Source organism: Salvelinus fontinalis, chromosome 35 (genome assembly GCF_029448725.1).
Source record: "Salvelinus fontinalis isolate EN_2023a chromosome 35, ASM2944872v1, whole genome shotgun sequence".
Lineage (NCBI taxonomy): Eukaryota > Metazoa > Chordata > Actinopteri > Salmoniformes > Salmonidae > Salvelinus > Salvelinus fontinalis.
Window position 1 is genome coordinate 22,572,026 of NC_074699.1, and position 26,928 is coordinate 22,598,953.

A 26,928-nucleotide genomic window follows, 5' to 3' on the forward strand; every position below is an offset into this window, starting at 1 on the left:
CTAAGGAAACTTCAAAGTAAACATGACATATTTTATGAATCAAATATCACCTCAAATACAGTACAGCTGTTGGTCTTGATTCAGAGACTCTTCTATTTTCTCTTGTAGATCACTTCTCAGGTTGGTGTAGACCAGTGCAGTTATTTTATCCTCACACATATTTACAATTGAAACAGTTTAAAGTTTGACTAGTTTTCTGTATGGTATCTGAGATTCTCTACAGTGCTGTGAAAAAGTATTTGCCCCCTTTCTGATTTTTACTTTTTCATATTTTTGCTACTGAATGTTTTCAGATATTCAACCAAAACCTAATATTAGATTAAAGGGCCGGAATTTACAAATGACGACAAATTAGTATTTATTTGACTTATTTCATTAATAAAGTTATACAACGCCCAATTCCCCTTGGTGAAAAAGTAATTGCCCCCCAACGCTCAATAACTGTTTGTGCCACCTGTAGCTGCAATGACTGCAACCAAATGCTTCTTGTAGTTGATCAGTCTCACATCGCTGTGGAGGAATGTTGGCCCACTCTTGCATGCAGTACTGCTTTAACTCAGTAACATTTGTGGGTTTTCAAGCATGAACTGCTTGTTTCAAGTCCTGCCACAAAATCAAAATTGGGATTAGGTCTGGACTTTGACTAGGCCATTCCAAAACAAAAAAAATGGGGTCCATATCATCCAAAAAGTTGATTCAAGTTTGCCAAAAAGCACATGCATGATCATCAAGACTCTTGAATGTTCTATGGACAGATGAGTCAAAAGTATAACTTTTTGGATGACATGGGTTCCATTGTGTCTAGTGAAATCCAAACACTGCATTCTACAGTAAGAACCTTATACCCATGTTCAAGTATGGTGGTAGTGTGATGGTTTGGGGATGCTTTGCTGTCTCAGGACCTGGACGAGTTGACTTAATAGAAGGAACCATGAATTCTTGTCCGTATCAGAATTCTACAGGAGAATGTCAGGCCATCCGTCTGTGAGCTGCATCTGGGTTATGCAGCAAGACAATGATCCAAAACACACAAGTCCACGTGAAAAGAGCTAAAAAGCAACAAATGTGTTTTGGAATGGCCTCGTCAAAGTCCAGACCTAATCCCAATTGAGATGTTGTGGCAGGTCTTGAAACGAGAAGTTCATGCTTGAAAACCCACATGTCTGTGAGTTAAAGCAGTTCTGCATGGAAGAGTGGGGCAAAATTCCTCCACAGCGACGTGAGAGACTGATCAATAACTACAGGAAGCTTTTGGTTGGAGTCATTGCAGCTAAATGTGGCACAACTAGTTATTGAGTGTAAGGCGGCAATTACTTTTTCACACAGGGGCATTGGGTGTTGCATAACTTTGTTTATGAAATAAATGAAATAAGTATACAATTGTGGTATTTGTTCACTCAGGATCCCTTCATCTAATATTTGGTTTTGGGTGAAGATCTGATCAAATTCAGTATAACATTTTTGCAAAAGTAGAGAAAATTTGAAAGGGGGCGAATAGTTTTTCACAGAACTGTATGTATGCAGTAGGCCTGTTGGGTGAAAAGCCTGACATTCTCTGGTGCAGCATAGCCTAATAGTTAATAGGAAACACACAGTTATGTTCCAAGTCAGTTCAGTGAGTCATCTCTACTGCTGGAGAATCTATTACTCTGAAGTCTTGAACGAAGGATCAGAACATCTGAGTAAGAAGCAGAAAGGGGGTCCGCATAGTAAGGTTTTGAAGACTACAGTATGTATGGGTGATTGTGCATGAGTATGTGTGTGTGAATCCGTGTACCTGTGTGCATGAGTGTGTTTGCGTGCGCGTGTGTGTGACTCTGTCTAGACTTTGGCCAGGTAGGAGCCAGGTACCAGCCCAACCTGTCCGTTTCTCTCCACTGTCCACCAGCCGTCTTCACTCTGTTCTATCACCAACACCACATCCCCTTTAGACACTGACAGCTCATCTGGGTCCTGGGAGCACAGGGAACACATTGTTAGTAACAGAAGTATGAGGCTTTGAATTACTGTATGGCTCATATACAGTACATACATACAGTATAATACAGAGCAGTGGAAAAGTTTATGTAAACATGATCCATCAATATTTCAACTAGTTACATGCATACACGGTTACATGACACATATAACCGTGTATGCAGATTTCACCTGTAACTTGACACCTGTAACTGTGTGCAGATTTCACCTGTAACTTGACACCTGTAACTGTGTGTGCAGGTTTCCCCTGTAACTTGACACCTGTAACTGTGTGTGCAGGTTTCACCTGTAACTTGACACCTGTAACTGTGTGTGCAGGTTTCACCTGTAACTTGACACCTGTAACTGTGTGTGCAGGTTTCACCTGTAACTTGACACCTGTAACTGTGTGTGCAGGTTTCACCTGTAACTTGACACCTGTAACTGTGTGTGCAGGTTTCACCTGTAACTTGACACCTGTAACTGTGTGTGCAGGTTTCACCTGTAACTTGACACCTGTAACTGTGTGTGCAGGTTTCACCTGTGCAGAGTAGTCATAGAACACCATGAAGGTGTCATCATCATAATCCTCATTGGTTGTCACTGCAGGCAGGGCCGCTGCAGCTGCAGACTGGAAGCCAGGTATGGATGCATACACTCCATCTGAACTCTCAGGCACTGTTTGACCAACAGGTGGCGCCGCTGGCTCGGAAGTTGAACCCTCACTGATACTCATCTTTGAACCAGAGTTTCGTGGCAGAATATTGGAGAATCTGCACAAATATTTTTCATGTCACATTCTCAAATATATATGAATGTGTTGATGATGTATAGCTATGAGAATGTAGTGATACAATGTCCATATTAGAATTCCTATGCATTCAACTGTTATTCCAGTGTTACAAAGTGATAGAGCTTGTTTCGCAGAAATACTATGGGGTGGTTTCCTGGACACAATTTAGCCTACTCCTCGATTGTCTTCAGGAAACTGCCCCTACGAGTACCAAGTTCTGCTAACTGACCTTTTCCTGACCCCTCCCCCTCCAAAGCGAGCGCTGCCGTTGTTGTCGCCCGTTGGCGATGGCTCCCTCTCATAGTAGTTCTCAAACACAACGGGGTCTAGAGAGAAGAGGATGGAAGTCCACAGAAATTAAGCATAGGCAATAGAGGTGTATTGCGTATAATATTTCAAATGGCAAATGTTATTCTGAGGAACTGTTACACTTGAAAGAGACACACACAGCACAAACCCGTTACAATTACTCTAAGAAGTGTTCGCCATTGGTGCCAATGTTGACAGCAACCCTGGCCCTTCACGCTCTGTCCTGTATTCAGTGAGCTCTTACCTGGTGGACTTGAACCTGTTGTCTTCATCTCTATGAAACAGTTGTTATCTGCTGTGATGTCACATGTCTCCAGAATATTCCTCACCTCCTCGTAAAACTAAAAAAAAACATTTATCATATTCATGCTCAGTCTTCAAAGAAGCTTCATTGATTTAAAATTGTTCTGGTTGACAAATAGGATCCATTTCGGTTGATCACCAGATACATTGCATGTTAGGCAGTGTAGTACTGGTACTAATAGAGTTTAATGTAGACAGCAGTTCATGGACCCATCCATAATCCATTTGCTTATCATCTGAAGTGTGGTCATTGTTGAGCTCACCTCGTCGTCTTTGACACATTGCACAGAGAAGTGATTACAGTGGTCCCAGAGGGCACACCTCAGGATAGTGATGCGGTCCACCTCCTGCTGCTGAAACACCTGTAACAGCAGAGACACACATACAGTACAAGTACGGGTTTACTTCCGGTTTGGGGCGAGCGGTCGCATTTGCATTCGCTCTGCATTCGCTCTGCAGGTAGTATAACTTTTATAACTTTTCATTACATTTCATTATAGTACAACGATTTAATTTGTCCAACCTTAGCAATTTCTTCTTAACTAGCTACATAGCCGTCTGTGTATCAAAGATAACTGCGTAATTATCGTATTTCGTCGTCTCGTTGTCCACTGCTATCTGCCCAGCAGCTAGCTAACGTCCACCGTCTACCGAATAGTAGTATAACTTTTCATTACATTTCATTATAGTACAACGGTCTGATTTTCATTTTCATTACAGTACAACGGTTTGATTTGTTTGATCTTAGCTAGCTACATAGCCGTCTTTTATCAAACATAATTGCGTCGTTATTGAGGTTCGCTAGCGAGCTATTTTCGTTCGAAATTAACGCAACGTAGCCATCACTGCTAGCTAGCCAGCTTGCCACCGAAGAGCATTGTAGAAACGATTACAATACAACGGAACGACTTGTTTTGTGTAGTGTTAGCTAGCTACATAGTTTTCTTTGCTAGCTTTGTATCTAAGATAATTGTGTAACTTTGAGTAATTATCGGTTAGCTAGCCAGCTAGTTTCGCCTGCCGCGCTGCTGTCCTCCTACCTAGCCAACACTGCTAGCTAACACTGCTAGCTAGCCAACTTCTACCGAATAGCAGCACTGTAGAAACTTACATTACAACGGAACGACTTGATTAGCGTAGTGTTAGCTAGTTGTCTTTGCTGTCCTTGTATCCATGATAATTGTGTAGTTTAGAGAAATTTAGAGAAACTGTCGAGGTCACCTAGCCAGCTTCACTTTCAACAACGCAGCTACTGCTAGCCAGGCTACTTCACCAGCCAGCAGTACTATATCATTTTAGTCAATAAGATTTGTAATTTTATTGATTTTTTGCTACGTAAGCTTAACTTTCTGAACATTCGAGACGTGTAGCCCACTTGTCATTCTAATCTCCTTTGCTTTAGCGTAGCCTCTTCTGTAGCCTGTCAAATATGTGTCTGTCTATCCCTGTTCTCTCCTCTCTGCACAGACCATACAAACGCCTCACACCGCGTGGCCGCGCCCACCCTAACCTGGTGGTCCCAGCCCGCACGACCCACGTGGAGTTCCAGGTCTCCGGTAGCCTCTGGAACTGCCGATCCGCGGCCAACAAGGCAGAGCTCATCTCAGCCTATGCCTCCCTCCAGTCCCTCGACTTCTTGGCACTGACGGAAACATGGCTCACCACAGATAACACTGCTACTCCTACTGCTCTCTCTTCGTCTGCCCACGTGTTCTCGCACACCCCGAGAGCTTCTGGTCAGCGGGGTGGTGGCACCGGGATCCTCATCTCTCCCAAGTGGTCATTCTCTCTTTCTCCCCTTACCCATCTGTCTATCGCCTCCTTTGAATTCCATGCTGTCACAGTTACCAGCCCTTTCAAGCTTAACATCCTTATCATTTATCGCCCTCCAGGTTCCCTTGGAGAGTTCATCAATGAGCTTGATGCCTTGATAAGCTCCTTTCCTGAGGACGGCTCACCTCTCACAGTTCTGGGTGACTTTAACCTCCCCATGTCTACCTTTGACTCATTCCTCTCTGCCTCCTTCTTTCCACTCCTCTCCTCTTTTGACCTCACCCTCTCACCTTCCCCCCCTACTCACAAGGCAGGCAATACGCTTGACCTCATCTTTACTAGATGCTGTTCTTCCACTAACCTCATTGCAACTCCCCTCCAAGTCTCCGACCACTACCTTGTATCCTTTTCCCTCTCGCTCTCGTCCAACACTTCCCACACTGCCCCTACTCGGATGGTATCGCGCCGTCCCAACCTTCGCTCTCTCTCCCCCGCTACTCTCTCCTCTTCCATCCTATCATCTCTTCCCTCTGCCCAAACCTTCTCCAACCTATCTCCTGATTCTGCCTCCTCAACCCTCCTCTCCTCCCTTTCTGCATCCTTTGACTCTCTATGTCCCCTATCCTCCAGGCCGGCTCGGTCCTCCCCTCCCGCTCCGTGGCTCGACGACTCATTGCGAGCTCACAGAACAGGGCTCCGGGCAGCCGAGCGGAAATGGAGGAAAACTCGCCTCCCTGCGGACCTGGCATCCTTTCACTCCCTCCTCTCTACATTTTCCTCTTCTGTCTCTGCTGCTAAAGCCACTTTCTACCACTCTAAATTCCAAGCATCTGCCTCTAACCCTAGGAAGCTCTTTGCCACCTTCTCCTCCCTCCTGAATCCTCCTCCCCCTCCCCCCCCCCTCCTCCCTCTCTGCAGACGACTTCGTCAACCATTTTGAAAAGAAGGTCGACGACATCCGATCCTCGTTTGCTAAGTCAAACGACACCGCTGGTTCTGCTCACACTGCCCTACCCTGTGCTTTGACCTCTTTCTCTCCCCTCTCTCCAGATGAAATCTCGCGTCTTGTGACGGCCGGCCGCCCAACAACCTGCCCGCTTGACCCTATCCCCTCCTCTCTTCTCCAGACCATTTCCGGAGACCTTCTCCCTTACCTCACCTCGCTCATCAACTCATCCCTGACCGCTGGCTACGTCCCTTCCGTCTTCAAGAGAGCGAGAGTTGCACCCCTTCTGAAAAAACCTACACTCGATCCCTCCGATGTCAACAACTACAGACCAGTATCCCTTCTTTCTTTTCTCTCCAAAACTCTTGAACGTGCCGTCCTTGGCCAGCTCTCCTGCTATCTCTCTCAGAATGACCTTCTTGATCCAAATCAGTCAGGTTTCAAGACTAGTCACTCAACTGAGACTGCTCTTCTCTGTATCACGGAGGCGCTCCGCACTGCTAAAGCTAACTCTCTTTCCTCTGCTCTCATCCTTCTAGACCTATCGGCTGCCTTCGATACTGTGAACCATCAGATCCTCCTCTCCACCCTCTCCGAGTTGGGCATCTCCGGCGCGGCCCACGCTTGGATTGCGTCCTACCTGACAGGTCGCTCCTACCAGGTGGCGTGGCGAGAATCTGTCTCCTCACCACGCGCTCTCACCACTGGTGTCCCCCAGGGCTCTGTTCTAGGCCCTCTCCTATTCTCGCTATACACCAAGTCACTTGGCTCTGTCATAACCTCACATGGTCTCTCCTATCATTGCTATGCAGACGACACACAACTAATCTTCTCCTTTCCCCCTTCTGATGACCAGGTGGCGAATCGCATCTCTGCATGTCTGGCAGACATATCAGTGTGGATGACGGATCACCACCTCAAGCTGAACCTCGGCAAGACGGAGCTGCTCTTCCTCCCGGGGAAGGACTGCCCGTTCCATGATCTCGCCATCACGGTTGACAACTCCATTGTGTCCTCCTCCCAGAGCGCTAAGAACCTTGGCGTGATCCTGGACAACACCCTGTCGTTCTCAACTAACATCAAGGCGGTGGCCCGTTCCTGTAGGTTCATGCTCTACAACATCCGCAGAGTACGACCCTGCCTCACACAGGAAGCGGCGCAGGTCCTAATCCAGGCACTTGTCATCTCCCGTCTGGATTACTGCAACTCGCTGTTGGCTGGGCTCCCTGCCTGTGCCATCAAACCCCTACAACTCATCCAGAACGCCGCAGCCCGTCTGGTGTTCAACCTTCCCAAGTTCTCTCACGTCACCCCGCTCCTCCGCTCTCTCCACTGGCTTCCAGTTGAAGCTCGCATCCGCTACAAGACCATGGTGCTTGCCTACGGAGCTGTGAGGGGAACGGCACCTCAGTACCTTCAGGCTCTGATCAGGCCCTACACCCAAACAAGGGCACTGCGTTCATCCACCTCTGGCCTGCTCGCCTCCCTACCACTGAGGAAGTACAGTTCCCGCTCAGCCCAATCAAAACTGTTCGCTGCTCTGGCACCCCAATGGTGGAACAAACTCCCTCACGACGCCAGGACAGCGGAGTCAATCACCACCTTCCGGAGACACCTGAAACCCCACCTCTTCAAGGAATACCTAGGATAGGATAAAGCAATCCTTCTGCCCCCCCCCCCCCCCCTTAAAAGATGTAGATGCACTATTGTAAAGTGGCTGTTCCACTGGATGTCATTAGGTGAATGCACCAATTTGTAAGTCGCTCTGGATAAGAGCGTCTGCTAAATGACTTAAATGTAAATGTAAAATGTACAAACCCTTAATCATCTATCCCTATATACACTGCTCAAAAAAATAAAGGGAACACTTAAACAACACAATGTAACTCCAAGTCAATCACACTTCTGTGAAATCAAACTGTCCACTTAGGAAGCAACACTGATTGACAATACATTTCACATGCTGTTGTGCAAATGGAATAGACAAAAGGTGGAAATTATAGGCAGTTAGCAAGACACCCCCAAAAAAGGAGTGATTCTGCAGGTGGTGACCACAGACCACTTCTCAGTTCCTATGCTTCCTGGCTGATGTTTTGGTCACTTTTGAATGCTGGCGGTGCTCTCACTCTAGTGGTAGCATGAGACGGAGTCTACAACCCACACAAGTGGCTCAGGTAGTGCAGTTCATCCAGGATGGCACATCAATGCGAGCTGTGGCAAAAAGGTTTGCTGTGTCTGTCAGCGTAGTGTCCAGAGCATGGAGGCGCTACCAGGAGACAGGCCAGTACATCAGGAGACGTGGAGGAGGCCGTAGGAGGGCAACAACCCAGCAGCAGGACCGCTACCTCCGCCTTTGTGCAAGGAGGTGCACTGCCAGAGCCCTGCAAAATGACCTCCAGCAGGCCACAAATGTGCATGTGTCAGCATATGGTCTCACAAGGGGTCTGAGGATGTCATCTCGGTACCTAATGGCAGTCAGGCTACCTCTGGCGAGCACATGGAGGGCTGTGCGGCCCCACAAAGAAATGCCACCCCACACCATGACTGACCCATCGCCAAACCGGTCATGCTGGAGGATGTTGCAGGCAGCAGAACGTTCTCCACGGCGTCTCCAGACTCTGTCACGTCTGTCACATGTGCTCATGTGCTCAGTGTGAACCTGCTTTCATCTGTGAAGAGCACAGGGCGCCAGTGGCGAATTTGCCAATCTTGGTGTTCTCTGGCAAATGCCAAACTTCCTGCACGGTGTTGGGCTGTAAGCACAACCCCCACCTGTGGACGTCGGGCCCTCATACCACCCTCATGGAGTCTGTTTCTGACCGTTTGAGCAGACACATGCACATTTGTGGCCTGCTGGAGGTCATTTTGCAGGGTGCTGGCAGTGCACCTCCTTGCACAAAGGCGGAGGTAGCGGTCCTGCTGCTGGGTTGTTGCCCTCGTACGGCCTCCTCCACGTCTCCTGATGTACTGGCCTGTCTCCTGGTAGCGCCTCCATGCTCTGGACACTACGCTGACAGACACAGCAAACCTTTTTGCCACAGCTCGCATTGATGTGCCATCCTGGATGAACTGCACTACCTGAGCCACTTGTGTGGGTTGTAGACTCCGTCTCATGCTACCACTAGAGTGAGAGCACCGCCAGCATTCAAAAGTGACCAAAACATCAGCCAGGAAGCATAGGAACTGAGAAGTGGTCTGTGGTCACCACCTGCAGAATCACTCCTTTTTTGGGGGTGTCTTGCTAACTGCCTATAATTTCCACCTTTTGTCTATTCCATTTGCACAACAGCATGTGAAATGTATTGTCAATCAGTGTTGCTTCCTAAGTGGACAGTTTGATTTCACAGAAGTGTGATTGACTTGGAGTTACATTGTGTTGTTTAAGTGTTCCCTTTATTTTTTTGAGCAGTGTATACACACTGAACAAAAATATAAATGTAACGTAAAGTGTTGGTCCCATGTTTCATGAGATCCCAGAAATGTTCCATACACACAAAAAAACGTATTCCTCTCAAATTCTGAGCACAAATATGTTAACATCCCTGTTAGTGAGCATTTCTCCTTTGCCAAGATAATCCATCAACCTGACAGGTGTGGCATATCAAGAAGCTGATTAAACAGCATGCTCATTACATAGGTGCACTTTGTGCTGGGGACAATAAAAGGCCACTCTAAAACATGTAGTTTTGTCACACAACACAATGCCACAGATGTCTCAAGTTTTGAGGGAGCATGCAATTGGCATGCTGACTGCAGGAATGTCAACCAGAACTGTTACCAGAAAAGTGAATGTTCATTTATCTATCGTAAGCCACCTCCAATGTCATTTTAGAGAACTAGGCAGTACGTCCAACCGGCCTCACAACCGCAGACTACGTGTATGTTGTCATGAGGGCGAGCGGTTTGCTGATGTCAACGTTGTGAACAGAGTGCCTCATGTTGGCGGTGGGGTTATGGTATGGGCAGGAATAAGCTACAGACAACAAATGCAATTGCAATTTGAATGCACAAAAATACCGTGACGAGATCCTGAGGCCCATTTTTTTTAAAGATATCTGTGACCAACAGATGCATATCTGTATTCGCAGTCATGTGAAATCCATAGATTAGTGCCTAATACATTTATTTAAATTGACTGATTTCCTAATATGAACTGTAACTCCGTAAAATAAATGAAATTGTTGCATGTTACGTTTATATTTTTGTTAAGTAATCAATCTGTCTCAAAAGCGATTGCATACAGTAAGGAGGCTAACCAGGCGTAACCAGGCTCTAAATAGCTTTACAAGCTACTGTAATAGCTGAATCATCAGGCCTACCTGCTCAATCGGTAACGTTCAATATTGTGCTTTGAGAGGCATAGACTACACTGTTAGAACAAAAAGGTGCTATCTAGAACCTAAAAGGGTTCTTCGGCTGACCTCATAGGATAACCTTTTTTGGTTCCGTGTAGAACTTTCTGTGTAAAGGGTTCTACATGGAACCAAAAAGGGTTCTACCTAGAACCAAAAAGGCATCTTCAAAGGGTTCTCCTACGGCGAAAGCCAAAGAACCCTTTTAGGTTCTAGATAGCATCATTTTGTTCTAACAGTGTAGTCTATTCTGGATGTATGTACATAAGCCACAGGGGGGTGTTATACTGAGAAATATAGGCCTACTCAGACATACTGCGGAAGGGGGCGTGCTGTTGTGTGAGGTCGTAGTTGGGCTAGTAACAGTTGTGGGTGGGTGCAATGTGAAAAGTTGTTGCTGTGTAACCGAGAGCTCTAACCTCACACGTGCTCTTGTGTGTTCCCTCCCAGTCCTGACGAACTCTCTCCAGCTGCTCTACATTCAACATGTATTGTTTCTCTGTACAGGTGGAGCACAATAGAGGTTAGGGAATACTTTACTAAAGCAGTCTTCTTTACTTGGATTACAATAATAAATACATGTTTTTTAAATAATCAGATCAATGATAATATATTTGTAATGGATTTACAGATTCATTGATTCATTCATCCATTGATATTATCACCAACAAAGAAAAGTACAGTATATTGTATGGTATGATTCAGACCTGCTTCAGTGACGGCTTGTCTGCATTGCTTGGCCTTGTGTTGTACCTGAAAAAGACAGCAGTAGAGGAACTGGTCATGCTCTGAATCAAAACGTGACTGCTAAACAAAAAAATAGAAGAGACAGTTCTCCTTTAGAAGAAAATATCAGGATGTGTTCTCTTTACTCTCCAGACTCTCTGTTCCTCTACAAACCTCCATTTTCAGAACGCACACAGAACAAACATTTCTAATAAATGAATAACTCAATTCCAGGAATTGCCATAATTTCATTGGACATTCAATTGTAAATGCCTTGCATTATAACCAACTCATAGACTCACAGAACCAGTCTAGTTTACAGAAAAATAAGAAAAAAAGAGGTGGTAAACTGCTTGCTGGTCGTGGTGAAAAATGTAACACTTCCTATTCTTTCAGTGCATTTTTCTGCAAAAGGTGGATGAACTGTTGGGCAAAAGACAAAAGTGGGTAGACTGTGTTTATTTGCGTTTTCCTCCACTATACCACTGTTTTACATGTAGGAAAACAGTAACAAAGGGAACTGTTTCATAGCCTTATCTGATACTGAGAAATTGAGTTGCAGTAGCACAACAATAACTACAGCGCTTTCGCGAAAATATTCAGATTTTTGTTACGTTACAGCCTTATTCTAAAATGTATTAAATAGTTTTTTTGTGTGTCATCAATCTACACACAATACCCCATAATGACAAAGCAAAACAGGTTTTTACACTTTTTTGAAAATGTATAAAATAAAAAAAATGGAAATATTACATTTACATTACTATTCAGACCCTTTACTCAGGACTTTGTTGCAGCACCTTTGGTAGTGATCACAGACTCAGAGTCTTCTTGGGTATAATGCTACAAGCTTGGCACACCTGTATTTGGAGAGTTTCTCCCATTCTTCTCTGCAGATCCTTTCAAGCTCTGTCAGGTTGGATGGGGAGCGTCGCTGTACAGCTATTTCCAGGTCTCTCCAGAGATGTTCGATTGGGTTCAATTCCGGGCTCTGGCTGGGCCACTCAAGAACATTCAGAGACTTGTCCCAAAGCCACTCCTGCATTATCTTGGCTGTGGGCTTAGGGTTGTCTTGTTCGATTGTGAACCTTTGCCCCAGTCTGAGGTCCTGAGCACTCTGGAGCAGGTTATCATCAAGTATCTCTCTGTACTTTGCTTCGTTCATCTTTCCCTCGATCCTGACTAGTCTCCCAGTCCCTGCTGCTGAAAAACATCCCCACAGCATGATGCTGCCACCACCCTGCTTCATTGTAGGGATGGTGTCAGGATTCCTCCAGATGTGACGCTTGGCATTCAGGCCAAAGAGTTCAATCTTGTTTTCATCAGACCAGAGAATCTTGTTGAATCTTGTTTTTCATGGTCTGAGAGTCCTTTAGGTGGCTTTTGGCAAACTCCAAGTGGGCTGTCATGTGCCTTTTACTGAGGAGTGGCTTCCGTCTGGCCACTCTACCATAAAGGCCTGCTTGGTGGAGTGCTACAGAGCTGGTTGTCCTTCTGGAAGGTTCTCCCATCTCCACAGAGAAACTCTGGAGCTCTGTCAGCGTGACCATCGGGTTCTTGGTCACCTCCCTGACCAAGGCCCTTCTCCCCTGATTGCTCAGTTTTGCCGGGCGGCCAACTCTAGGAAGAGTCTTGGTGGTTCCAAACTTCTTCCATTTAAGAATGATGGAGGCCACTGTGTTCTTGGGGACTGTCAATGCTGCAGAAATGTTTTTGTACCCTTCCCTAGATCTGTGCCTCGACACAATCCTGTCTCAGAGCTCAGAATTCCTTCGACCTCATGGCTTGGTTTTTGCTCTCCAATCTAGTTGTAGGAACATCTCAATGGATGATCAATGGAAACATGATGCACTTGACCTCAATTTCGAGTCTCATAGCAAAGGGTCTGAATACTTATGTAAATAAGGTATTTCTATTTTTATTTTTAATACATTTGCAAACATTTTATGAAAACCTGCTTTCGCTTTGTCATTATGGGTTATTGTGTAGAGACTGATGAGTAAAAAATATAATTTAATCAATTTTAGAATAAGGCTGTAACGTAACTAAATGTGGAAAAAGTGAAGTGGTCTGAATACTTTCTGAATGCACTGAATAACTAGGTGTATTACATGTGTATGATTGCTGGGTTCACTGGTGTTACCTTCTCAGACTGGTTTGGTGTTGTGGCTGTGTGTGTGTAATTCCAGGTATGGGGGATTACAATACTTTCTCAGACTGCTTGGGGGCTGTGTGTTTGTATAGTTCCAGGGTTTGGGGAGCTGGTGTTACCTTCTCAGACTGCTTGGAGGCTGTGTGTTTGTATAGTTCCAGGGTTTGGGGAGGTGGTCTTACCTTCTCAGACTGCTTGGAGGCTGTGTGTTTGTATAGTTCCAGGGTTTGGGGAGGTGGTGTTACCTTCTCAGACTGTTTTGGTGTTGTGGCTGTGGTGCTCCTGTCAGCAAGCTGCTCTGCCTCGTCTGCTTCTTTACATTTCTGCTCATAGGACTTCTTAGACTGGAGATGGACAGAAGAGACATTCAGGGAATCGTCATTGAAGCAGCCACAGTGGTCTGTGGTGTCATGTTTTATGTAACAATCAATAAAACCTGTAGCAATGTTGGATCTCTGTAAAACTGTATGCAACTGTATGCAACTGTATGCAATGTCAAAATGGCGAATGGTGCAGTCCTCACTTAGCAGTTTAAGCAAACATTTAGGTCAATATGTATTTCTGGCTTCAGATTGGTTGTTTCTTGTACAGGATAATCAGTCTTCACTGCTTTAGCTCCATTTATGCCACTCTGCCATTGGCTCTTGTCACTTGTCTCACCACAGAGTAGCCTAATGATGTAGCTTATCTATTCGGTATGTAAATGCTCGCATAGAGAATAGGGTTATACAGTGCCTTCGGAAAGTATTCAGACCCCTTGACTTTTTCAACAATTTGTTGCGTCACATCATTATTCTAAAATGTATTAAATAAAACATTTAATCCTCAGCAATCTACACACAATACCCCATAATTACAAAGTGAAATCATGTTTGTAGATTTTTTTGCAAATGTATTAAAATAAAAAACACTATTCAGACGCTTTGCTATGAAACTTGAAATTGAGCACAGGTGCATCCTGTTTCCACTGATCATCTTTCAGATGTTTCTACCACTTGATTGGAGGCCACCTGTAGTACATTCAATTGATTGGATATGAGTTGTAAAGGCACACACCTGTCAAATAAGGTCCTACTGTTGACAGTGTATGTCAGAACAAAAACCAAGCCATGAGGTTGAAGAATTGTCTGTAGAGTTCTGAGACAGGATTGTGTCGAGGCACAGATCTGGGGAAGGGTACAAAAATATTTCTGCAACATTGAAGGTCCCCAAGAACATAGTGGCCTCCATCATTCTGAAATGGAAGAAGTTTGGACACTAAGACTCTTCATAGAGCTGGCCGCTCAGCCAATCGGGGGAGAAAGGCCTTGATGAAAACCTGCTCCGGAGTGCTCAGGACCTCAGACTGGGGTGAAGGTTCACCTTGCAACAAGACAACGACCCTAAGCACACAGCCAAGACAATGCAGGAGTGGCTTTGGGACAAGGCTCTGAATATCCTTGAGTAGCCCAGCCAGAGCCCGGACATGTACCCGATCGAACATCTCTGGAGACACCAGAAAATAGCTGTGCAGGGACGCTCCCCATCCAACCTGACAGAGCAATTAGCCGGCTGACTAAAACCAGGCACTTTTATTGAAACGTTGATTAATGTGCACTGTCCCTGTAAAAAGAAATAAACTCAAACTCCCCATCCAACCTGACAGAGCTTGAGAGGATCTGCTGAGAAGAATGGGAAAAACTCCCCAAATATAAGTGTGCCAAGTGTCATACCCAAGAATACTCAAGGCTGTAATCGCTGCCAAAGGTTCTTCAACAAAGTAATGAGTAAATGGACTAAATACTTATGTGAATGTAATATTTCAGTTTTTTTATTTTTAATACATTTGAAAAAATTTGTAATTTTTTTTTCTTTGTCATTATGGGGTATTGTGTGTAGATTGATGAGGGAAAGAAAACAATTTAATCAATTTTAGAAGTCAAGGGGTCTGAATACTTTCCGAAGGCACTGTATACAAGGTGTTATACAGGGTGTAAGTATGATACTCACAAAAATAGGCTCAAGTTTATGTATATTTGATGTGAGGAGATGTGATATGTGGACAATATACCACAGCTAAGGACAGTTCTTACCCTCTACACAACGCGGAGTGCCTGGAATACAGCCCCTTAACTGTGATATATTGACCATATACCACAAACCCCCGAGGTGCCTTATTACTATTTTATAAACTGGTTACCAACGTAATTAGACCACAAAAAATACATGTTTTTGTTATACCCTAGTATACGGTTTGATATACCAGCCATCAGGGCTCAAATTACCCGGTTTATAATTGAGCATAAATCATGGGACTATGAGAGGTGAGATACGTATTGATGCAGATCCTAACAGTTCCCCACTATAATAGGGCCAAAGTCTGTGGTTGGTGTGTGGGTGTGTGTGTCTATACTTTGTTTCCTACCCTCTTCCTCTTGCAGAATTGCACTGTGATGTATGTTCTCTCTTGGGTAGCTCACCCATCTCTGAGAGGTAGCTAGGTCTACTGGGTGTAATGTCAGCCTTCCTCTTTTCTGGGTATGAACTCTTACACTGTACTCTAGAAAAACAGGTTCCAAAAGGGTTCTTTGGCTGTCCCCATAGGAGAACCCTTTTTGGTTCCAGCTAGAACCCTTTTGGTTTTCAGGTGGAATCCTTTTGGGTTCAATGTAGAACACTCTGTGGAAAGGGTTCTACATGGAAACCAAAAGGGATCTACCAGGAACCAATAGGGTTCTTCAAAGGATTCTCATTTTACATTTAAGTCATTTAGCAGACGCTCTTATTCAGAATTACTGGAGCAATTATGGTTAAGTGCTTTGCTCAAGGGCACGTAGGCAGATTTTTCACCTAGTCTGCTCTGAGATTCAAACCACTGACCTTTCAGTTACTGGCCCAATGCTCTTAAATGCTAGACTACCTGCCACCTGTCTCCTATGGGGACATCCGAAGCACCCTTAAATTCTAGATACCTTTTTTTCTAAGTGTGTTGTCACGTTCTGACCATAGTTCATGTGTGTTTTGCTTGTTTTAGTGTTGGTCAGGACGTGAGCTGGGTGGGCATTCTATGTTGTGTGTCTAGTTTGTCTGTTTCTATGTTTGGCCTAATATGGTTCCCAATCAGAGGCAGGTGTTTTGCGTTGTCTCTGATTGGGAATCATATTTAGGTGGCTTGTTTTGTGTTGGGGATTGTGGGTGGTTGTTTCCTGTCTTTGTGTTTTCTCTGCACCAGATAGGGCTGTATCGGTTTGCCACATTTTGTTATTTTGTATTGTTGTAAGTGTTCACGTTATTCGTAATTAAACATGTTGAGCACTGGCTACGCTGCGTGTTGGTCCGATCCCTGCTACACCTTCTCTTCTCTTGAAGAGGAGGAAGGCTGCCATTACAGAACCACCCACCAAAATCTGACCAAGCAGCGTGGCTACGGGCAGCAGCAGCAGCAGCAGCGAGTTCAGGAATGGACATGGGAGGACGAGCTGGACGGTAAAGAACCCTGGGCAGAGCCAGAGGAATATCGCCGCCCCAAAGCGGAGCTGGAGGCAGCGAAAGCGGAGAGGCGGCGTTTTGAGGAGCCAGCTCGGCAGCGTGAGCAGGATCTGGGTTATACCACTTGGGAGGAAATAGACAGGTGGTCGATCGACCCAGGGAGAGTGCCAGAGCTCGCCTGGGATTCCATGGAGCAATGTGCAGAGGGATACCGGCGAATGAGGTTAGCAAGACGTGGTAGGAAGCCCGAGAAACCCCCCCCCAAATTTATTGGGGGGGGGGCTAAGGGGAGTGTAGCTGGGTCAAGTAGGAGACTTGAGCCAACTCCCCCTGCTTACCGTAAGGAGCCAAGGATGGAACCAGAGCCGGTGAGGGCGGTATTGGAGGTGAGCGAAGTAGAGACTGTGAAGGATCTAAAGGGGAAATTGGAGGAGAGAGAAATTAGGGATTTGCTGGTTTGGTGCATGAGGCACGACATCTGCCCGACGGAGCGTGTCGGGGATTTGATATCACCTGAGTCAGCTCTCCATACTCGTCCTGAGGTGCGGGCTAGCCGTCTGGTGAAGACTGTGCCAGCCTTACGCACCAGGCCTCCTGTGCGCCTCCCTAGCCCTGCACGTCCTGTGCCAGCTCAGCGCACCAGCTCTCCCGTGGCAGCCCCACGTACTAGCTCTCCTGTCATCAGCCCAGTACCACCAGTGCCAACACCACGCACCAGGCTTCCAGTGCGTCTCCAGAGCCCTGTTCCTCCTCCACGCACTCGCCCTGTGGTGCGTGTCTCCAGCCCTGTACCACCAGTTCCGGCACCACGCACCAAGCCTCCTGTGCGTCTCCAGAGCCCTGTACGCACTGTTCCTTCTCCCCGCACTCGCCCTGAGGTGCGTGCCCTCAGCCCGGTACCATCAGTGCCGGTACCACGCACCAGGCTTATAGTGCGCCTCGAGAGTCCAGTGTGCCCTGTTCCTGCTCCCCGCACTAGCCTTGAGGTGCGTGTCTACAAACCGGTACCACCAGTTCCGGAACCACGCACCAGGCCTACTGTGCGCCTCAGCAGGTCAGAGTCGGCCGTCTGCCCAGCGCCGTCTGAGCTGCCCGTCTGCCCAGCGCCGTCTGAGCTGCCCGTCTGCCCAGCGCCATCTGAGCTGCCCGCCTGCCCAGCGCCATCTGAGCTGCCTGCCTGCTCAGCGCCATCTGAGCTGCCTACCTGCTCAGCGCCATCTGAGCTGCCTGCCTGCCCAGCGCCATCTGAGCTGCCTGCCTGCCCAGCACCATCTGAGATGCCTGCCTGCCCAGCGCCATCTGAGCCGTCCGTCTGTCCCGAGCCGTCAGAGCCGTCCGTCTGTCCCGAGCCATCAGAGCCGCCCATCTGTCCCGAGCCGTCAGAGCCGCCCGCCAGTCAGGAGCCGCCAGAGCCGCCCGCCAGTCAGGAGCTGCCAGAGCCGCCCGCCAGTCAGGAGCCGCCAGCCAGTCAGGAGCTGCCAGAGCCGCCAGCCAGTCAGGAGCTGCCAGAGCCGCCAGCCAGTCAGGAGCTGCCAGAGCCGCCAGCCAGTCAGGAGCTGCCAGAGCCGCCAGTCAGTCAGGAGCTGCCAGAGCCGCCCGCCAGTCATGAGCTGCCTTCCAGTCATGAGCTGCCTTCCAGTCATGAGCTGCCTTCCAGTCATGAGCTGCCCTCCAGTCATGAGCTGCCCTCCAGTCATGAGCTGCCCTCCAGTCCGGAGCTGCCATTCAGTCCGGAGCTGCCATTCGTCCGGAGCTACCTCTCTGTCCTGAGCTACCACTCTGTCCTAAGCTACCTCTCGGTTCGGAGCTGTCTCCTCAGTCTGATGGGGCCCTTTGTGAGGGTTCCTAGGCCAAGGTCGGCGGCGAGGGTCGCCACTCAAAGGACGCTAAGGAGGGGGACAAAGACAATGGTGGAGTGGTGTCCTCGTCCAGCGCCGGAGCCGCCACCGCGGACAGATGCCCACCCAGACCCTCCCCTAGAGTTTTAGGGGGTGCGTCACGTTCTGACCATAGTTCTTGTGTGTTTTGCTTGTTTTAGTGTTGGTCAGGACGTGAGCTGGGTGGGCATTCTATGTTGTGTGTCTAGTTTGTCTGTTTCTATGTTTGGCCTAATATGGTTCCCAATCAGAGGCAGGTATTTTGTGTTGTCTCTGATTGGGAGTCATATTTAGGTGGCTTGTTTTGTGTTGGGGATTGTGGGTGGTTGTTTCCTGTCTTTGTGTTTTCTCTGCACCAGATAAGGCTGTATCGGTTTGCCACATTTTGTTATTTTGTATTGTTGTAAGTGTTCACGTTATTCGTAATTAAACATGTTGAGCACTGGCTACGCTGCGTGTTGGTCCGATCCCTGCTACACCTTCTCTTCTCTTGAAGAGGAGGAAGGCTGCCGTTACACGTGTGTATAAAGTCCCACTTTCAGACTGTTCTATTACCCTCTGTGTATGTACCTCTGTACTTAAGCTGACTTACTAAGAAAGCATGTAATTCCCTGAGTAAATAGTATGCCTACCTCCATGGTCTTCTTGTATAAGGACACCTTCATCTTCTGAACTTTCTCCATAATCCCCTCAAACTGAACGAGGATAAACAACATGGTTGAAATTTACTGGCACCTCATAAATACAGCTTTTCAAAATGTATTTTCAAAATGAAAGAAGCACTCAATAACACATTTCAAACCGTTCTCCTCTGTTCTTTCTGCCGATCTCTGAATATTTCCATCTTCTTGATCTCTTCCCGTAACATTCCGGATAGCTGGATATGCAGATTCCCGATGTTTTCAATTTCTGTCAAAGAAAACTGTTATTTTAGTAAACTGTCATTGGGCTTTGTTGTGAGAGATGCAGTAGACAGGATAAACTTACGTGATTTAAGTTGATCAAAGGAGGCTTTCAGAGTGCTGAAAAAATAGGAACGATGCATTTATCAATAACAGGTAGTGTAGCATACTAAATACTAGTTAAACCCAGTATGCATAAACAGATTGCCAAATCACTGCATTCAACTGTATCTAGATAGCAATGACTTGTCATGGTTCCACCTGTCACCAGAGGGCAGCAGAGACCGTCCTAGAGACATTAACGACACTCTGGTGTGTCCAATTTTTTCATTATGATTTCCCTGTTAAAAGAGGTGTGTTTTCTGTTGTCCTTGAAATGTTTACCGTGTGCCTTCGTTTCATGAGTGAGTTTTTGGGACTTAGTGTTTGTTGTTTTTTCATGTGTACTGTGATGCTACGGCTACCGTTTCTCAGTAAAGTAAAGTATGTTTATCCTTAACCACTGATTCCTCATTTGGTCTCTTCTCTGCACCTGGGTCCAACCTTACCACGTCACAGCAAGCTTCTGCACCAAACATGGACCCAGCAGAGATCAGTTAGATCAAGAATGTTGTAACCCACCAAGGAGCACTGCTGGGGCCGCAGCAAGAACAACTCTCCCAAATATCAGAGACCCTCCGGGCACTTACCAACTCCCTCCAACCACAGTCCAACCTCAACCCAAGAGGGGCCAATGTCCAAGTCTCATCGCCCAGTGCTACAGATGTCGCCGTAGTTCCTCCAGGGAACCTGCACCGGGAACCCAAGATCCCAGCCCCCGAGCGGTATGACGGCCACCCGGGAGGATGCATGGGGTTCCTTCCTCATTCAGTGTTCTCTGGTGTTCAAGCTACACTCCTCCTCGTTCCACACTGATCGGCCATGATCACCTACATCATCTCTCTACTCTCGGGCAATGCCCTGGCGTGGGCAATGGCGGCGTGGGAACAGCAGCCACCATCCTGCAGCTCCATATTAGCCTTCATTGCTGAGTTACAAGTCTTCGACCACCCAGTCGGCGGAAGAGAAGTGGCCAGCCGACAGTTAATCATCTGCCAAGGGGCCAGACCGGTTGCTGACTTCGCCATTGAGTTCCACAACCTCGCCTCCAAGAGTGTGTGGAATACGGAGGTCCTGGAAACTGCTTTCCACCAGGGTTTTTCTAACTCCAAGGATGAACTGGCCTATCGGGAACTTGGAGAGGACCTTGAGTCCCTGATAATGCTGGCAATCAGGATTGACAACCGCCTCGAATACGTGAAACAGCGCCCTTTTAACTCCACCCCAGTATCTCAGTTTCCTGAGTACCTTAAGCCCCCCAAATCCAGAATTGAGGAGCCCATGCAGCTGGGACCCACATGTCTGAGTCCACAGGTGCGTGACAGGCGCATTCGCGACGGCTCTACTGTGCGACGCCTCTACTGCTGAGGTCTCGGCCATCTCCGTGCTACATGTCCAGAGCTGACGGGAAACGCCAGGGCTTGCCAGGAGAACGGGAGACCCTGACGAGCTGTGCAGCTACCTCAGTCACCGTCTGTCACTACTCGCAACCCTCCACTGGGACAACCGTCAGCACCAGATTCAAGCCTTCGTGGACTCCGGGGCCACAGATAATTTTATTGATCAGGACTTCACCAGATAATTACCAATCACCTGCGTGAAGTGTCCCATCCTTCTGCAGATTCAAGCCCTCGATGGATGGCCCATTTGCTCCGGTCAGGTGGAATATCAGACCAAGCCCATTCTACTGCAGGCTGGGGTGAAACACTCAGACTCTTAGTTTTCTTTTGATCACTGCTCCCTAGAAACCCCCTTATCCTAGGGTACCCATGGCTAGCACTACATAACCCACTATTCTTCTGGTCCACGGGACACCTACTAGAATGGGGTAAGGACTGCCAGACTAAATGTCTAAGACCCCCACCAAGAGCCTCGCCATGTCCTCCTGCATCCATTGAAGTCCAAGACTTCTCCGCTCTCCCTCCTGAATACTTCGACCTTCCGGAGGCCTGCAGTAAGAGGAAAGCTGCCTCCCCTCTCCTACCATCGTTCATACGACTGTGCCATAGGACTCCTACCCGGCTCCACACCTACCCAGGGCCGTCTGTACTATCTCTCAACCCCTGAAGCAGCAGTCATGGACAATTGCATCCGGGAGTCGCTGGAGGCAGGTTTCATTAGCCCCTCTACATCCCTAGCTGGTGCAGGTTTCTTCGTGGGTTAGAAGGATGGAGACCTGCGTCCTCGCATCGATTACGGAGGGTTGAACTGGATTACGATCAAGAATCGTTACCCCCTACCCCTGATGTACGCCGTCTTGGTGTTGGCCCAATGGAAAAAAGTTTTCCCAGTGGAAAACTGCCTTTAACACCCCTAGTGGACACTGTGAGTATTTAATCATGCCCTTCGAATTATCGAACTCACCGGCAGTCTTTCAAGCATTGATCAATGACACTCGAATCGGTTTCTCTTTGTTTACCTCAACGACATCCTGATCTCGTCCAAAACCCTTCCAGAACACATACTGCACGTCCCCAAGTCCTGATATGCCTCCTGCAGAGCCAACTATATGTTAAGATGGAGAAGTGTGAGTTCCACGTATCCCAAGTGTCCTTCCTGGATCACATTATCTCTACCACAGGCATCCAAATGGACCCCAAAAGGTTGAGGCGGTCGCCGACTGGCCCCGTCCCACCTCACTCAAGCAGGTCCAGCGGTTCCCCGGGTTAAACAATTTCTACAGATGTTTTATATGCAACTTTGGTGCAGTGGCAGCGCCTCTCTCGGTCCAAACCTGCATGTCAATTTGCCCAGCGTCGTCCGGGTTTGGCCGGGGTAGGCCGTCATTGTAAATAAGAATTTGTTCTTAACTGACTTGCCTAGTTAAATAAAGGTTACATAATTTTTTTAAATTCCCAGACCCGTTTTTGCTAGACTCCCGAGGTTGACAGGGCATTCATAGAGCTCAAGGGATGTTTCACCTCTGGAACCATCCTCGTTCATCCTGATCCTACTCGGCCCTTTGTGGTAGAGGTGGACGCCTCGGACACCGGAGCAGGGGCGGTCCTTTCACAGCGGAACGAGGAGGACAAGAAACTGCACCCATTCACCTTTCTCTCCAAGTGGTTCTCGCCAGCGGAACGCAACTACAATGTAGGCAACTGTGAGCTCTTGGCAGTTAAGTGGGCCCTTAAGAACTTGGTCTCCATTCAAGAGGTTGAACGCTCGCCAGGCTAGGTGGGCTCTGTTTTTTTTAACAGGTTCGATTTCACACTATTCTGTCGCCCGGGATCCAAGAATCAGAAAGCAGGCGCACTGTTCCACCAACACGATACCTCTAACTAGGAGAGGGACTCCGGGCCCATCATCCCCAGCTCCCGCATTGTGGAATCTGTGATATGGAGTATTGAGACTACGGTCCGACAAGCCCAGACACGAGAACCTGACCAAAGGCGATAATGATTTCCCTGTTAAGAGGTGTGTTTTCTGTTGTCCTTTGCAGAAGCTTGAATTGTTTACTGTGTGCGTTTGTTTCCTGAGTGAGTTTTCAAGACGTAGTGTTTGTTGTTTCTAGTGTACTGTGATCCTGCGGGACCTGCGGCTCAGTAAATGATTATGTTTATCCTTAACCACTGATTCCTCGTCTGGTCTCTTCTCTGCGTCCAACTTTACCATGTCACATGACTGGCTTATTAGCAATGGTGTAAAGACTAACTGTGCAAACAGGAAACTGGATTGAGGATGCACACACACATTTTCTCTCTCTCTCTCTGGTGGCAATGATTCCACGAGGGCTAGTATGTGTGACTTAATGGCATTGTGTGCCACTACTGAACCCTGACTCTATCATTTATATTCTAAAAATACCACTATTATTCTATTGACTACCTATTATATTGCCTGTGAAGTGGTTGTGGCATATTAGCAGGCGCGTCACGCCAGGTTATGGCAAATTATTTAAAGAAAAAAAAAGAACATTACATTTGATTTGGGCCAACGTCCCCCCCAATGTTATTTGTATCTGTTATGACAGCACTTGGCTAACTTATGCATAGTAGGTATTATGGAAATTGTCCAAACATATCATCTCTATATATGTACGTAACCAGCCATTTACCTGATCTCTGTCTGCCCCCCAGCTTTACGTGCTATTGTCACCAGATCCTTCCCATACCTCTCTTCTGCCATGGCCCTGTAGACAGACAAACAGGCAGACTTAAAAGTGCTGTATTTTGTAGAGTGTAGACCAATCTGAGTTGTATGAACATTCCGATTCAGTGAGCAATCACTGCTGACCATCCCTGCATGCATTTTGTATGAAGTTTTAATGACGTCAGAGAAACCCTACCTCATCTTCAGCAGTTCCTCCACATCTTTGCACATCCGCCTGCCATCACATAGTCTCTGAATCAGAACCTCATAGCCCAGATGATTAGTGAAATCAACTCCCTACAGAGAGACAAAGAGATGTGTTGTAATCCAGTTACACAACAATAGTTACAAAATAAACGTTTGACTCAAACTGCCCAGTGGTTTTTCTCTGTATTTAGTGGCACATACTGAAGAGTTAGATTCCACAGAAGTTGGAACTTGTTTAGGGATTGGTTCCCATAGAAGGGGGTCTAGTGTCTTTACAACATGGTATATGAACCTGGTGAAATTCCCAAAGCATTTAAAATTAATATTACGTTTCACTGAAATGTGCATTGCATCATAAAAACTTGTTACAGTACTTACAAACAACAGACAATATAGTCAGAGGACTGTCCAGAGGACCATAGAATATTCACTTTGAACAACCTTTAGTTACAGACAGGATAATAGAAACCCATGTATGTTCTCTTTCATGTCTGAAGATGACAGGAGGATTATCAACTGTTGCCTTGGATGCAAATCTATCTGGACAATGAGAGGGCTAAATTCATAACCACCGTGAGCAGGAAGGGAGCCATAGCAACCAACGCCTCAGGGAACACCTGTGCAAAAACACTCGGATACCTCACAAGTTGAACAGAATATAACAGATTAAAACGTGGAAATTGTGGTGAAAGCACAGTGCATATCCTACAGTGCATATCTAAGGGGTTAGCAGTAAGAGTTGAACCCAGACCTTTCCAGCTTTCCCACAGCACTCAGTTCAGTTCCAAATTTCATTGGCATGTTATTACTGTGGACATCATATTCTGACAGACAATTGTCACATTTTAGAAACCTTATTCTGTTTGCTTTAAAAGGCTTACTACACTTTCAAGTCTGTAAATGGTTGAGAATGAACAAAATACTAATATTTCTGGATAGAGAGATTTTAAATGAGTTATCAGTAGACTATCTAGTTATATTTAGTTACACATACCAACGCAGGACATCAAGAGACAATGGTAGCAGACTGAGTGAACTTACCCAAAAGGCATCTTTAAACAGCAAGGGAGTCATTCTGTGTTATACATGTACTTCCTCAAAGTTTAATGTTAATATCCTCTTTATCAACTTTTACAAAAAACATAAACCACTTAAGTTTAACCGATTCCTTATTGAGATAAAAAAAAGTATATATATATATATATATACAGTATATATATGAAGGACAACTCCAGAATGCCTCAGCTGTTATAACTGCAATATCACTGTTGAACTTGAATGAGGAAGAAGTACCCTGTGATGTCACTATCCACAGACACAGCCTCTTGCTGAGATATGTAGATAACTACAGTTTTGATTATTATTTGAATAATAGATCATATAGAATTTCAGCCCTAAAACGGATTCACAGACTATATTGGGCACAGATTGAGGTACTGGTCCTCATAACTGTTTTTTTTTGTTGCATTTATACACTGGAATATGGAGTGTTGTTTTTCTAATTTCGAAGGGACTGCAAATAAACTTACTTTATTCAGATTAGGGCTACAATAAATGTATGTTTCACAATATGACCACCAGAGGGAGACACAGACCTTTTCTGCTCTCCTCATGGCACTAAGTATTAACCGACAATAAAATACTGTAAAGGTCCACCAAATCCCACTAGACCGAAAATCGACCCAAAACCTAAATCTCAGTTTTATGTCGAAATTGTGCCCTGGGCATGTGTGACTGAGGACATCGTAACACATGGATGAACAAACACATGAAAGCCTATTGATTTTCAGAGTGAGAAAGGATGGCTGTGTGGTGTCTCAGTCTCTCACTGTCCTCCTGATCAATAAGATGTGTGAAAATCCGAAGGTTCTCTCTCTCTCTTAGTAGGGGAATCACCTAGTTACTATTATCTACCCAGAGTGAGAGAAACAGGTTACAGAAGGCATTCCCATCAATACAGACAGTTCCACACTAGAATTATAGCACTCTGTCTGACAAAACGATAGGCCTGAGGTATTGGGCTTGCAAGTTAACATTTTCAACTACTCTGTATTGTTTGTCATCAACTAATTTATTACCAATAATCCCATCGGACCCTAAATAATCCCAGGGGTTTTAGGGATGGAGCTTTGCCCCTTCTCTACACTCTTCGAAAAAAAGGTGAATTCTAGAACCTTAAAGGGTTATTCGGTTGTCCCCATAGGACAAGGGGGGGCAAAGTATGGCCTGCGGGCCGTATCCGGCCCGATGGGCACTGCAATCCAGCCCGCGAGACATTTACAAAAAAATATATATATATTTCATGGTATCCAATTGGTAGTTACAGTCTTGTCCCATCGCTGCAACTCCTGTACGGACTCGGGAGAGGCAAAGGTCGAGAGCCATGTGTCCTCCGAAACACGGCCCAACCAAGCCACACTGCTTCTTGACACACTGCTCGCTTAACCCAGAAGCCGGCCGCACCAAAGTGTCAGAAGAAACACCGTACACCTGGCGACCGTGTCAGCGTGCGTGCGCCTGGCCCGCCACAGGAGTCGTTAGTGTGCGGTGGGACAAGGAAATCTCGGCCTGCCGAACCCTCTCCTAACCCGAACGACACTGGGTCAATTGTGCGCCGCCTCATGGGTCTCCCAGTCACTGCCAGCTGTGACACAGCCTGGGATGGATCCCGGGTCCGTAGTGACGCCTCAAGCACAGCGATGCAGTGGTTTAGACTGATGCAACACTCGGGAGGCCCCCGCAAATTGATTTTAACAAACAATTGGTCCCCCCAAAAATGCGTCCCTCCGTTGAATTTTAATATCCCGATGTGGCCCTCGAGCCAAAAAGTTTGCCCACCCCTGCCATAGGAGAACCCTTTGAAGGACCTTTTTGCTTACAGGTCTAACCCTTTATACAGATGGTTCTACATGGAATCCAAAAGAGTTCTACCTGGAACCAAAAAGGGTTCTCCCATGGGGACAGCCGAAGGAC

At 46.6% G+C, this 26,928-nt stretch overlaps 1 protein-coding gene across 1 annotated transcript; it reads right to left on the reverse strand.

Annotated features, from left to right (window-relative positions):
• Positions 1–17: 17 nt before the first annotated feature.
• LOC129834569 (proline-serine-threonine phosphatase-interacting protein 1-like) lies at positions 18–25,172 on the reverse strand. Its single transcript, XM_055899677.1, has 14 exons — positions 24,997–25,172; positions 23,945–24,045; positions 23,714–23,788; positions 19,643–19,677; positions 19,458–19,564; positions 19,288–19,350; positions 13,556–13,654; positions 11,140–11,185; positions 10,852–10,931; positions 3,625–3,723; positions 3,303–3,399; positions 2,979–3,075; positions 2,498–2,729; positions 18–1,953 (listed from the first exon to the last, which is right to left on the reverse strand). Exons 1-14 carry the CDS (start codon positions 25,027–25,029, stop codon positions 1,822–1,824), a joined length of 1,296 nt encoding a protein of 431 aa, XP_055755652.1. The 5' UTR covers positions 25,030–25,172; the 3' UTR covers positions 18–1,821.
• Positions 25,173–26,928: the final 1,756 nt, after the last annotated feature.

Coding starts and splice junctions, on each gene's coding strand:
- LOC129834569 (XM_055899677.1), bottom strand. CDS start 25,029: ATGACTCCCTTGCTGTTTAAAGATGCCTTTTGG. Junction 19,678..23,713: donor GGGGGGCAGACAGAGATCAG/GTAAATGGCTGG, acceptor CTATTTTTTCAG/CACTCTGAAAGCCTCCTTTG. Junction 3,724..10,851: donor CACACAAGAGCACGTGTGAG/GTTAGAGCTCTC, acceptor CTGCTGTTACAG/GTGTTTCAGCAGCAGGAGGT.